At 55.1% G+C, this 14,183-nt stretch overlaps 1 protein-coding gene across 4 annotated transcripts in view; it reads right to left on the reverse strand.

Annotated features, from left to right (window-relative positions):
* Irs1 (insulin receptor substrate 1) overlaps positions 1–10,664 on the reverse strand; it is a 60,553-nt gene extending 49,889 nt beyond the window's left edge. For 3 of the 4 annotated variants that reach the window (XR_016539158.1, XR_016539157.1, XM_090354920.1), the window contains exon 1: positions 6,855–10,663. Coding sequence is in view for 2 of the 4 variants with exons in the window: in XM_090354920.1 (XP_090211046.1) it covers positions 6,876–10,592 (3,717 nt within the window). In the remaining 2 variants the exon portion in view is untranslated. Of the gene's footprint in view, positions 1–6,854 lie in introns of all 4 variants that reach the window. The other variant, XM_090354921.1, reaches the window with a different exon arrangement.
* Between the last annotated feature and the right edge of the window lie 3,519 nt (positions 10,665–14,183).

Below are 14,183 nucleotides of genomic sequence, written 5' to 3' on the forward strand. Positions count from 1 at the left end.
CGAAAACAAGTATGATCACATATAATTGACACCCAGTAAGAAAGCAAGCATTTAAAGGAAGCAATGGCAAAATCTCAGATTATTCTGCCAGTCGGAAGGAAGCATAAAAAGTCGTATTGTTTAGCAATTTATTTAAATATGTCAATGAGAACCAGAAAACTCCCTTCAAAGCATTTCATTCTGTAAAAGGCAAAAAATGAGGGGGGGAAGTACCTAAGATGTCATTTTTAAAAGATATATATATATATATATATATATATATATATATATGGGATGGTATCAAGGAAAACAATGAATATGCCTGAGCTTACTCAATAAAGATTGGGTAATAAAACTGCATAATCTTTCACTTTAAGAGAAATACAACTAAAATTGTAGACTGACCCAAGTCTCTACTTTCCTGTCATTAGGAGTGAAAAGACAGGGACTGAAAAAGGAAGACAGCTTTCTTAACATAAACATGTCATTTTAAAAACCCTATTATTCAATGATCACTGACTCATTGCAAAAGCATAAATGACATTTATCCAACCGAATTTATTTTAACAAGTAGATTATAGCAGAGCCTGCAGCAAGAATATTAAAATGGAAAATGTTCTTTTACCATTGATGACAGTGCCTTCTACTTATCCAATCCATCTTCCCCTTTTTCTCTGAATTAAGATGGGGAAAGATACCACTATTTCCATAATGAGAAACAAGAATCGAAGCAAATAGATGATACTGACTAGCCTATAATTTGAAAAGCCTTACAATTGCTTTTTAACTATTTCACCATAGTTGAAAGTATACTGATTATACCATACTAACATTAAAACATAATTTTACTGAGTTAAATCTCCATGTGATTATACCTACTAAACATATTTCAATAATAACATCTTGAAGAGTTTTTAAAGTCAGCCACACAGCTATACATTCATAAGGCAATGAAATAGCAATTCAAATACATAATTACAAATGTGAAAGGGCATCTATTATTTCCAAAGCCAAATATAAAAAGTATTAATATAAGAAAAGTTGTGGAATCCTACAGAGAATCTGTCTTCAATACAATTTCACAAGAAGCTATTTTCTGTGAATATAATTTCCAATAACTCTCTTAGCATGAGGAAATGGCTTTAAAACAAAACAAAACAGAACCTTAAAGTGTTCCATTATACTAAATTACCAACTCATTAGAATAAAAGGAGCCATTTACATACTACTCAGCTAAGAAACTGACTATAGTTGGAGGATGGGTAAAAGCAGAAGTGACCAGAGCTCTGAATGATGATGTCTACAGACCACTCAAAGGATGCTGCGAACCACACCTGGATATGAGAACACTGTAGGAACTTCTGAATATACAGGCACTGCACATCTAAGATGATACTGCATCAGTCAAGCAGAAAACCTATAGCTAGTTAATCCAAAATCTTAAAATGTACACACACTTACACACACACAGTAGACAGTTCAAATTTTGCTAACAAGAGAAGTGTTGAGCTGTTTCACTCACCTAGCCAAGTAAAATAAAGCCACAAAAAAAAAAAAAAAGGAAAAGAAGAAGAAGAAAAAAATGTGGAAGACTTCACATAGTCCCCTCGTGGCTTCTCAGACTTCTTCTCTACCCAGTTAAGAGACTGTCACTGTCTCACTGGAGAATTTTGATGGAATAAACCCATAAAGAGACTCCCCATAAGAGGTGAGTCCTAACAGAGTAAGCACTGAACAATATCACATGCATGCATTGGTTCTAGCTGGACCTTCCCTGTAAGGTAAGATGCTTCCTGGGACGGCTGGGCTGGAGAAGGAGGAAGCAGCAAGTGACTTGCCTTCCCCCACATGTTTTCTTTATTTTTTTTTTAATTTTTTGTGGGTCATGGGGCTTGAACCGTGGCCTGGGTGTTGTCCCTTCCTGACCTCTTCAGCTCAAGGCTACTGCCCTACCCTTGAGCCAAGCCCCAACTTCCCCTTTTCTAGAGGTTAATTACAGATAAGAGTCCCAGGTTCTTTTGTGCCCAGGCTGGCTTTGAACCTGATCCTCAGATCTCAGCCTCCTGATTAGCTAGGATTACAAGCGTGAGCCACCACACCCGGCTTTATTTCTTAAACAGGATAGGGAGAGAATATAATCCAGACTAGAGATGGTTTCAAAAATTTAGACTGGTACACCATTAAGAGGACTGAAACTAGAAAAATACCTCCTCCAAATAAGAAAGGCTAAAGTCAGTCCCAAATCAGACCATATTTTCTGTCTAGTTCTCCATACAGAATGTCTGCTGTAAGGGGTATTAGAGAGAACAGGCTACTCCAACACACCTTATTATGGGCCCATCCATCGATAACCTCTTCAGGAAGAATCTTCATTACAGCTGACCTATTAAGGAGCGCCTGCCATTTGCTCCAAAACATCCCTATGTTTTGCAAAGGAGGTTAAAATAATTTAGAACAAAATTCTCAAGTTATTAGTGAAGAAATAGGTCCAGGGAAATTAACTGATTTTCTCAAGGTCACCCAGCAAGTAAAGGACAAAAACTCTGTTAGAACTTCAGTTCTCACTCCCAGGAGCTGCTTTTTCCATGGCATCATCATTCAAGATAGTACACAGCTATTTTCCAGGAATTCTGATTTTAAAAAATAATAACTTTGTATGCCCTTTTGGATCCCAATTCTTTGTGAAAGGCAATACTGAAGATACTTTTTAATTGAGGGAGACATTCAGATACATTTTTTACAAGAGTTGCGAATGTTCATGGATGTTGTTTATTTGAACAGAAAAAGATCCCTGAACAATAGCCCACACTAATCAAGACTGTGAAGATGTCCGGAGTAGAGTAGAATAAGATGTCTAAGAATGTACAGCTCCCCGTTACAGAGCACTTGCCTGGCATGGGGGCAAAAGCCCTGGGGTTTAATCCCAGGAGCTCTAGAAAACAAAAGGGACAATAAATAAATAATCCATCAATCAAAGCCTTCTGGAACAGTAGCTGTCACTGCTAGGAAGCAGTTCTGGGTCCTGGGGAGGGGCGGTGGGGGGGAGTGGGGAGGGCAAGGGCGGGCAGTCACCACTGGGGTGAGGCTCTCAGAGTCGAGGTCCGGGGAACGTCGGGCAGTCTCTGTCTCCCCCCCACCTCTGTCCCCCCCCGACCCCCGGCCCCCACCCCCGAGCGACCCCAGACCCCGCAGGTCCCGCGCCGCCCAGGCTCGCTGCAGTTCACGCCTCCCAACCCACCAGACGCGTAAAGCTCAGCGAGGGAGGCAGGGAAACACAAAATGGGGCGCGTCCCGTGCTCACAGCCCGCATATTTCTCAATTAACACCAAGAGGAAGCGTGCGTTTCCGGGCCTGCGTCTGCCAGCTGAATTGCCTTTTTCATTCTTGACATTCTGGGCTGGAGGCACAAATCAGGCGCAGTGCAAAACATCCTGGGTGGGTGGGTGGGTGGAAGGGGGGGGGGGGCCCACCGAGGGGGGGAGGAAGGAGGGAGGGAAGCCGGGGATTGGGAAGCGTTTGGCGCCGCACCGAGGGTGGTGCCCGCCCAGGAACGCGGGGATGGGGGGGTGGGAACACGTGGCCCGGGGAAATGCCACCCCCAAGACCCGCCCTCCCAGCCATTCCTCGTGCTGATTGGCTCTGGCAGGGGCCAATCAACGGAACCGCCCCGCCCGCCAAAGAGCCAGCGGCCACACCGCGGGGCCCGCGGGGCCAGGGCTCCTTTGCACACCGCCAACCACGTGGCCTGGGAAGGGGCCCGGTTGCCCCCAACAACCGACCAGGCGGTGGCGGGAGACGCGAGGGGCGGCCCCAGGGCTGGCCTTACCCCCACCCCCAGCAAAAAGGGGGGGAGGAGGAGGAGGAGGAGGAGGGAGGAGCAGCCCAGAGCCAAATAAAGAGGGAGGAATGCAGGAAGCGGAGGTGACCCAGGAAAAGGGAAAGTGCCAGGGGCAAGCCAGATAAAAAGGCCACCAGGCTGAGGAAAGGGCGGGATGGGGTCCTGATGTTAGAGGCATGGAATCCCTTAAAGTCAGCCTGGAAGAGAGGGCAAATTCATTTTTAAGGAGGCCATAACAAAAGAATGACAAAAAGGCAACCTCACTGAACCCCAAAGGGCAGGCTGGGGTCTTGTGTGTCTTTGTGCGAGCCCGTTCTCCTGTGCCCCGCCTTGGTTACAGATCTACAAGACGGATCTGAAGGAAATGCTGACCAAAGGTGGCTGGGCTGCTGTCCTAAGTTGGAGTGGGTCTTCTTGCCCTTCTTTGTGGGCTCAATTTAGCCCCAGCAGAGAACAGGCCACAAGTACCACACGGTGAAATTCTGAAGAGAGGGGGTGGGGGAGACAATGCTGGGATGGTGGGGAACAAAGAGAAGAAATGGGAGAGGAACCAAAGCACAGAAATAATAAGAAGTTGGAGCACACACCAGAGATGGAAAAGAGAAACAGAAAAGGGTCTCAAGTCCTGAACACCTGAGTAGAATGTTTCACAAATGTTCTTTTAATGGGTAGTTGAAAATAGTCAAGAAGTAGGCATGATTAAGAGAGGGACCAGAAAGAGCAGGCTCCCCTCATCATGCTGCAGGTTTTCCTTGAGCCATGGGAAAGGCAAAGCTAGCAACTGGTGAGGAAGCTGGGCAAAGAGCTACAAATCCCTGTCCCTAGCTGGAGCAGGTCTGATGTCTTTCTGTTTCTTAAGATTGACTATGCAGTAATAACTTTAAATGCAACAGGACAAAGTCAAGAAAGGAGAATTGGGGATGCAGATATACCAGACTTCATTTAGTGCCCACTTAAATCACAGATCCACATGTGCATCTAAAAACAAATACAAGTTTTAAAATGTATTGCTGGCACAGCTCTGCCAAAACGTGGCCTATTAGCTACTCCTAGATTAAGAATATGATTCTATGATTTTTTGGTAGAATATGTTTAATCTAAGGAAGTCAAGAATATAAGATTAGGGCTTTACCTTTTCTTGGTTTTGATTATTAGTGTACTTTCCATGTAGGGAGGATTTTTTCTTTTAAATTCTTTCTTAAAAATGTGTGCTTGGTCATCTGGTTTGCTTGTTTCAATCAAGCATACTTATTCTTCTCTATAAAAAGGAACCGATGTAAGCTAAGAAAAACCTGCTAATGTATCTTTTATCTCCTTTAGAACCAAAATTTTAGTTCTACTGGGTTTCTTTCCTTTCAATTGACTTTATAAATGAAGCAGTTTACAAACAAATGTTTACAGTGTCCCAGGGAGTTTAACTTCCAGAAGCATTTGAACTAATCAATAATTGTTACAGTATATACAATCAAATCTTTTTGAGCAAATAATGAAAATAAATGTTGCAATAAATGCTAATCAAATATATGCTTATTATAATGTGTCACCAAAATTCTTGGTGTTAATCTTCAGATACCTTTATCTTATTTTTACAAAATAGAAAAAGATTAAGTGCTGAATAGAGAATCCAAGTGACAATAGCCACATGATATACATTTGTATTATATGTTATTATTTCCTATGCATAGAAACTCAAGGCTAAATGTAATGGACACCTATGAAGACGCAAAAATACTCCTAAAGGCTCCTCTATGAAGGATGTGTAAAATCCCAAGGTAGGCAGCTTGTCAGCATAAAGTGTTTCCAAATGTTGAAAACTCCTCATTGCCAACTCATCACATTACTGGATAACTAAAAGCCTCTCTTCTACCCACAGTGATGACCATCAGAAAACAGACTCCCAGCACATAGATTGAAGGGGCACACTAATTTCCTGTTACAACTATTTTCCATTTTTCATACAGCCCCAGCCACAGAAGACCCGACGTCAACTTTTCAGTATTCCTGAGGCATCTACTCTTGAGCTAAAGGGAAAACAAATATTGGCAAAGTGAAAAGTACAATTTTCCCCACTCAACCAATGCAAACCAAAGCAAAACTCCATCTTTTCTCCATTCAATAAGCCATCCTTTTCTCCGGCAACATGTTAAGTCATTTTACAGAAGAGATACAGTAGCTCCCAAATGATATATTTGTGGTGTCTAGTACAAGAAAAGACACACTGGGATGAACTTCCACAACTCTTAACTCTTAATGGGTCCCAGGTGCACAGAGTTTATTGCATATCCTGTATATAAAAGCTGACATGCCTGAGAGATGGTGGGTCCCTGAGTGAAAAATACTTCACAGATCTTGGTTCAAGAACAATAAGAAAATGTCACCTATAATTACTTTCTTCTGAGATCAGAGATCCATTAGCACTTTTCTCTAAATTCAAAAAAGAAAAAAAAACGAAACAAACAACTACCATCATAACAAAACAACCCCCTTACTCCTGAATTGTTTTGGTGCCTGTTATGTTGCCTTGGTATTGTGAAATCACAGAACAAAAGTCCACATGACATACTCGATAAGATCTGCCTTCAGAGCTCTAAGAAAGGATCCTAAGTGAAGAGAGTTTAGTGCCCTGTAGCAACAAATATTTTTGTAACACTGTCCCTCGGGGGAGCTGACCTAAACAGAGGGTCAAAAGTAAACTTCATTACCAAAGCGAAAGTTCTTATAAATAAACTTTACAACGGCTGCTGAGAACTTTGTATCATAAAATATACGTGTTCAGTAGTTCACTTGGGAATTCGCAAATGCGGACGCCCCTCGTGAGCTTGCTCTTACACACTTACTTCTCTGTCTGGTAGGGGCCACTGGGGGGGGGGGCGAGGAAAGGGGGGGGAGTGCTCTCACCCACCTTCACTCCAGCAAGTACATCCTCTCCAAGGACACAGTGGGAAGGAAGTGGGGAGGGAGGGTCAGGGTCAAAGGACAGAATTGCAACACAAGGTGAAAAGCAGTTCAACTTGTGACTGCCACCATGAAAACGCACCTGCTGTGACGCCCCGCGGAGCTACTGACGGTCCTCTGGCTGCTTCTGGAAACTGATGCTGGCATAGGTGCTTAGATCCTCGCTGGAGCGGCTGGCCGGGCGGCTCTGGCTGCCTGCGGGCGCGGGGGGCGGCTGCTGCGGGGGGCGCTCCTGGGGGCGCGGTTTGGAGTCCTGGACCAAATCCAGGTCTATGTAGTTAAGCCCATTCTCCACTCCCGCGGTGGCCCCGCACCCTGGGGCAGTCTCCTTAGGGCCTCCCCCTGGCTCCCCGGGTCTCAGCCACACATTCTCAAAAGAAGCAGAGCTGTGGCGCTTCACCTCCTCGCCTCCGCCCCCCGCGGCCGCAGCCCCGGCTCCAAAGGGCCCCGCGTTGCCGGCCCGGGTGGCGGTGGGTGTGGAGGAGAAGGTCTCGGAGCTGTGCCTCCTCCGGCACCCCTGTGGATCTGCACGGATCACTTTGGCACTCTGGTTGCGGCTGGGGCTGAGATTCACCCTGGTGAAGGCGCTGGGGCCCCCGGGTCCCGGCGGGGCCCCTAGGAGGGCCGCGCGCCCAGGCGCGGGCGCAGGCAACCGGGCGGCTCCGGGTGGCTCGCCGGGGGGAGCGGGCGTGGCCGAGGAGGAGGAAGAGGGAGCGGTGGCGGCGGCCGCGGCCCGGGGCAGACTCGCCTCCTCGGTGGTGGTGGCCAGGCCGGTCCTCATGTCAGCATAGCTGACAGGGGCGACTGGGGAGGTGTCCACGTAGCTCTGACTGGAGCAGCCCATCTGCATGGTCATGTAGTCGCCCCGGCTGCTGGGCAGGGCCCGGGGGGGCCTGCAGACGCTGGAGGCCCCCGGGGGCGCCGGGGGACACACTCTGCCCACCTCGACGGGGCGACTCTCCTGCCAGATGGCCCTCCGGCCTGGCCCCAGGTCCATGTTCATGTACTCTTCAGTGCCCGTCTCCTCCTCTCGGGGAGCTGGTTGGAGCTGGGGTGGACACCGGATAGAAAGCCCGGAGCTGTGCGAGGCCCTGGGGCCAGATAAGTAGCCAGGCTGCTCGCTTCCAAAGTCAATGTTCACATACTCCCCTGGGCTCTTGGGCTCGGGGGGCTGCGGCTCACGAGCCCGGGGTAACGTGCTGGCCTTGGGGTCCCCCAGGGACAGCCTGGTGGGTCTAGCCAAGCGGCTGTTGGTCTGGGCAGCCGTGTCCACCTTCCGTGGCAGATGCGGCTGCAAGATGTGGTGGTGGGGGTGCGGGGGGCCGGGTTCGAGCCCAGCCCCGCAGTAGCCCCCACCCAGGCTGTCGCTGCTGGTGGAAGACGAAGAGTCTTCTGCCGTGGTGGCGGCATAGAGAAGGCGACCGGAGCTGGAGGAGAGGCGGAGGGGCTGCTGGCGGGGGGTGCCTTCCTCGGCCTCCCCTGGGCGCTGGGTGTGCTTGAAGGATCTCGGCAACGAGTAGTAGGAGAGGACGGGCTTGTGCCGGGGGTCCTCCGGGCCGTAGTAGCCGTCGGAGGGGCTGCTGGTGTTGGAGTCCCCCACGGGCGACATGTTCATGTAGTCCCCGGTGCAGGGCAGGAGTTTGCCGCCGCCGCCGCCGCTCTCCGCGGGGGGCTTGGGGTGCGACAGGGCGTGAGCGTGGTGCCCCCCGACCCCGTTGGTCCACAGCTTGCCGTAGCTGCCCCCGGAAGGAGCAGCGCTGACGTTGCTCGAGCCGGAGCTGGAGCCACCGCCGATGTCGGGCGAGCAGCTGCCGCTGGGGGACATCATCATGTAGCCGTTGGGGTCCACGCGCTGAGGATGGCGTCGGATGGGGTTGATGATCTGCTGCGGGGCCGAGACGCTCTTGGGACTCATGGGCATGTAGTCGCCATTGCCCTTCCGGCTGTTGGGCACCGGGGCCACGCCTGGGGACATGGGCATGTAGCCGTCGTCGGTGTGCAGGCTGGCCGGGTCGGGCCGGTGATGGCCCCCGCGCCGCTCCAAGGCGTGCAGCTCCAGGCCTTCTTCGGGGTAGGAGTGGGTGGGCACGAAGGCAGAGTGGCGGTAGGCGGGCAGGCGGTGGCCTCCACCGCCCCCTGCCGGCGGGTAGGCGGGCATCATCTCCGCGTACTCGTCCGTGGACGCCATGGAGGACTGCGACGGGGTCTTCTGGTGGGAGATGGTGGGGGATGTGCCGGCTGAGTGCGTTCTCTTCCGGAACCGATTGTCCAGATCGGCCGCCCCGGCTGCCTCCTCCCCGGCCAGGGCCGGGCTGGTGCCGGCGGCGGTGGCGACTCCGGCTCCGGGGAGGTAGCGGTGGCCGTTGCCCCCACGAGACAGGATGTAGTGGCCGTTCGGGGCGGCCAGCGTGGAGGCGCCCTTGCCACCCATGCAGATGTAGTTGCTCAGTTCCTCCTCCCCACGGGCCGGCGGGGTGTGGCCCAGGGAATCCGGGGTGACGCTGCGGAAGGAGCTCCGGAAATCACAGGGACTGGAGCCGTACTCGTCGGAGGAGATGAACCCGCCGTCGCTGGGGGAGCCGGACACCGAGGCGCTGGAGCGCCGGGGGAAGAGGCAGTCGGACGTGGAGCCGTGGCCGCTGGTGCTACTGGATGACAGGCTCACGGGGCTGGTGGCCGAAGGGGAGCAGCGCGAAGGCATGGGGATGGACCGGCTGTGGTTGAGCGGGGGGTGCAGCCGCGAGCCGCCCCGGTGCCGGTGCGCGTGGGTCCTGTTGGCGCTGGGGCTCACGGGGCTGCCGTCCACCGAAGCCGGGCGGGACATGGTGCCCTCGCCGTCGCTGGAGGCGCGCACGCGGAAGGAGCCGGGCTTCCCTCCCACCATGCTGGCGGGAGAGGTGGCGGTGATGCTCTCGGTGCGCGACCTTCGGGTCAGGCCCACCTGGCTGGGCGGGGGGTTGTTGAGGTGGTGCCGGCGCAGGGGCACGCTGATGGGGTTGGAGCAGTTGGAGGAGGACTGGCTCTTGCTGCGAGGGCGGAACTCGTCGCTCATGGCCCGCATGGCCTCCAGGATGGTCTCGTGCATGTTCTGAGCCACCACCGAGTCATCTACCTGCATCCAGAACTCACCGGGCCCTGTCACGGCCGAGCGGCCCACCTCAATGAAGAAGAAGTTCTCCGAGTGGCCGCAGCGTCGGATGTTCATCAGCTGCAGCACCACGGCGGCGGCCTCCGAGTTCAGCTTCACGAAGCTGATGGTTTTGCTGGTCAGGCACAGGCGGTAGATGCCGATCAGGTTCTTTGTCTGCCCCAGGCCCTTGGGTTTCAGGATCACCTGCCAGACCTCCTTGAAGGCGGGTCCCGGGGGCGCCTCGCCGAAGCTCAGGTCCTCGCCGGCCTCCCCGACGCCGGAGCTGCCGCTGCAGCTGCCCCCGGCCCCGGAGCCCGCCGTGCCGTCGGGGTAGCCCTTGGCGCGGGTGTGCAGCAGCAGGAGCGCCTGGTACCAGCTGTCCTGCTCGGCCTCGCTGTCTGCCGCAATGGCAAAGTGCTCGTCTCGGGTGTAGAGAGCCACCAGGTGCTTGTTTTTGGAGTCGGCTCGCTTGTTGATGTTGAAGCAGCTCTCGAGGGGGATCGAGCGTTTGGGGGCGCTCGACTTGTGCCGCCACTTCTTCTCGTTCTCGTAGTACTCCAGGCGCGCCGGGCCCCCAGCCTCGCTGGCCGCCCGCAGCACGAAGAAGCGCTTGTGCATGCTCTTGGGTTTGCGCAGGTACCCCACCTTGCGCACGTCCGAGAAGCCCTCGGCATCCGGAGGGCTCGCCATGCCGCCGCCGCCGCCGCCGCCGCCGGGGAGCAGAGGCCGGCGCCGCCGAAAAACAACCGAGCGGGGGGGCGGAGGCTCCCGGCCGCCGCTCCGCACATGCACACGGGGCTGGAGTCGGCAGAACCCCGCGGCGGCGAGATCCACGGCGCCCTCGCGGCGCCCCCTCGCACGGGGAAGGAAGGGGCGGCTGAAGGAGATCGCAGCGGCTGCGCCAAAGGAGAAGGGAGAGGAAAGAGGGAAGGAGAGAGAGCCCCGCCGGAGTTGAAGGGCGTTCTGTGCCCCACCGGGGGATCAGGAGGGTGGGGGGGAGGCCGAGGCAGTTCGTCTTGGGGTAGATACGGCCGAAATGCTCCCCCAAAATCCAAGTCTCCTCTCAGCCCCCGCCACCGAGGAAGGAGCCGAGGTGCATCTCTCGCTGCCCCGCTGAAGTCCCGCGCGGGGAAAGGCGGCGGCCGGGGGTCCGGGGCTCCCTGCGTGGCCGCTGCGGGCGCGCGCGCCTTCCCTCCCGAGTTCCCCTCTGGAAGTCGCGATTCCCGAGGCAAATTAAATATCCTTGGGCAGGGGGAGGCGGGCTGCCAAGTCCCAACGTTGCACGGGGCTCTCCCTCCTCCCCCTTCTCCTCCTCCTCCTCCGTCTCCTCCCACCCCACGCGGCCCCCCCCACACACACACCGTCCCCGCCGCCCGCCACCAGCCGCCCAAATACCAGCTCAATCGCGGAGACAGCGGCGCTGCGGCGGCTGCTGTCGCCGCCCGCGGACGCGTCCTCTGCAGCCCGCACCGGGGCTCATCGCGGCGGGCGGGGAAAGTAGCTTTTCCACGCAAAAGGCTACGGAGCCGCCAGGGAAGCTAGAGACAGAGCGAAGGACCGGAGGCTCATCCCCCGGTTCCAAGCTCGCGGGGCAAGGGAGGAGGGGGCGGGAGGGAGGGAGGGAGGGAGGTGGGGGGAGATTTGGGAAGGATCGCCAGCACCCCCGAGAGGCTCAGCCTCTGCAGTTACTTCTCCCCTCCCTCCTCCTCCACCGCGGAATTGCCGAGCCCCAACCAAAACAAGCGGCGGCGGCGGCGGCGGCGGCGTCTGGCTCTGCGCGCCCGCCGGCCCCCTCCGACCGCGCCGCCGTCTCAGTCCCGGGGAGAAAAACACGTGATGGAGCCTCGGTACTCGGCAGCCCGGCCGCCGCCGCCGCCGCCGCCGGGAGGCTCCCGCCCGGGTCCCCACATTCCGGGCCGAGCCCGCCCCGCGCCCGCCCCCTCTCCGCCCCCCACCCCCGGCAGTGCCGCAGCGGCGCCCGCGCCTGCCCGCCCGGCCTCGGTGCAGCGCGCGGGCAGCGCCCCTGCGCGGCGATCCGCCCCGCTGCAGCGACTCCCGGCCCGCGCCACCCAGGGCGCCCCCGACCCGCAGGAATCCCCGCGGCGGGCGCGCGGGGGGCGCGCGAGGGGGAGACGGAGGGGGGGTGTTTGGGTGGCTACCCGAAAGCACGAGGGGAGTCTGGGAAAACGGGAGGGGGCGGGCTCGGGAAGACGCAGGAGTGAGGGTGGGGGGTGGAGGGGGGGGCTCTGCGGCTGCGGAGCCCCGAATCGGAAGGGAGGCCTGGGAAGGAGGGGGCGCGGGAACCGGGCTGGCGCAGACGGAACAGGTAAGACCCGAAGACGCACCCCTCGGGAAGGAGCTTTCTAGTCTAACCTTCCCCCCCACCACAGGCCCCCCTCTCCACTTCTCAGGAAAAATAAAAGCTGGATTTGGGTTTCGGGGTGAGAGGACAGGGAGAGGCGCCCTGAATGCTGGTATGGTTTTCTGAGAGACTTGAGATCATCCTTTTACCGTGGACACCCCCCCCCCCCGGGTTTGCCGCCCAGCAGTCCCACACCAAGGGCAGTGAGTGTGGGGGGGGGAATCAAACTGGGGTGGGGTGGGGAGTGGGGAGACCAGATCCACGATCCACTGGAGGCGATTGTCTCACAGCTGGCACTGAGGATTCGCTGCGGATCCACTGGGAAGAAAATGTGATCACAAATTCTGTTTCCGGGAGAGCCCAGGGCTCACATCTATGGGTCAAGATGCCGGGGGGGGGGGGGGGGGGGGATGTGGAATAAAATATCCCTTATATTCCCAAAGCCATTTTGTGAATGTAAAAAAAAAGAAATTTAAAGACCTACTGAGGGTTCCTAAGGCCAAAAGCCTACTGTGCGAATCGTGCCAGAAACGTCTGTTTCTCACAACTCCCACACCCATGTGACCACCCATACATCTTTAACCTTGACCGCCAGGAGAAGAGGGAGAAGGCAAGGTCGTCGCCAGCTCGGCCCGGCACAGCCTCCGGGGGACTCCTTGTAGGGCCTGGCCAGCAGCCTGCTCACTTGGCTTCCTCCGTGGTTTCGTTGTCACCACCAGCAAAAGTGCCACCCCCCGAGTTTTTCCCCCCTTTTATTTTATTTTTTTTTTAGGGTGACCTATAAACAGGCAAGTCTGCCCCCTGCTTGCGCAGCTGACATTGAAGACTTACAAAGATGACGCTGGTCTCTGTGCTGAAGGCTATCTTATTTTCCTCACTCTCACTCCTGGCTCTTGGGAGGGGTTTCTGCCTCCTCCCTGAAGCCGGGGGAGCCTCGTGGGGTTCCCGCGTTCCCGCACTGCGGGGAGACGCGGGAGACGCAGCGCTCCGCGCCGGGCATGCTCAATGGCTCAAAGCTCGCCGCGGCCTAAGGCGGCCGAGGGGCGGGCGCTGCTTTCCCGCAGCGGCCTGCTGATAGGCGGACGCGCTTGTCATTCCAGCCTGGCACTGCAGTGGTGGTGGGGAGAGAGTGAGGGTACCAAGGTTGGTTGCAAAGCGAAAGAAAACAGAAGAAAAAAGAACCGCAGGCGCCATGCAGCTGCTTGCGTAACGTGAATTGGGGGGTATCCCGGGTCTGCAGAGAGGCTGTCTCCCCCACTAAACCCTGGGAGCCCCTGGTTTCTTCTCTCCTCTCACCTTCTCGTTATCTGCAGGGGTGCAGTCTCTTCCAGACCTGGTTACCGCGTTATGATTCGAGTCCACATGTGGAATCGAGAGCCCTCCCCTCCCTTCCTCTGACTGCTTGGTGATGCGGGCACACGTGCCCCACTACAGCCAGGCTATAAATAGCAAACCCTTTGGAAATGGTAACTCTTCCAATGGCTGCACTTACAAGGACGGAAATTCGGGGGAGGGGAGTATAAAATGCCTTATGCCGTCCCCACCCCCACCCCTGGAGTCTGCAGGGTAGAGCCCGCCTGAAGTTAGAGCAGACAAGTTACAGAATCTGCACAAGAAAAGGAGGATAACAAAAGAGCTGTTTACTAGTAACAAGGTAATCTAGATAAGGCCCGAGGGCTTTTTTTTTTTTTACCGGTTTGTGTTTCCTGCCCAGGGGCAAGAGCTTGAGCCATAATTTCACCTTCTGTAGAAAAACAATTCTCATTGATAGACTTTCACTTTTTTTATATATATTGGGACTTGAACTCTGAACCTAGGCACTGTCCCTGAGCTTCTTTTGCTCAAGGCTAGTGCTCTTCCTCCAACTCACTACTCAATCCCCAGAAGTGATGCTGCTGTGGCTCGGAGTCTCAAAGACT

Source organism: Megascapheus bottae, chromosome 21 (assembly GCF_031878675.1).
Source record: "Megascapheus bottae isolate mThoBot1 chromosome 21, mThoBot2.hap1, whole genome shotgun sequence".
NCBI lineage: Eukaryota > Metazoa > Chordata > Mammalia > Rodentia > Geomyidae > Megascapheus > Megascapheus bottae.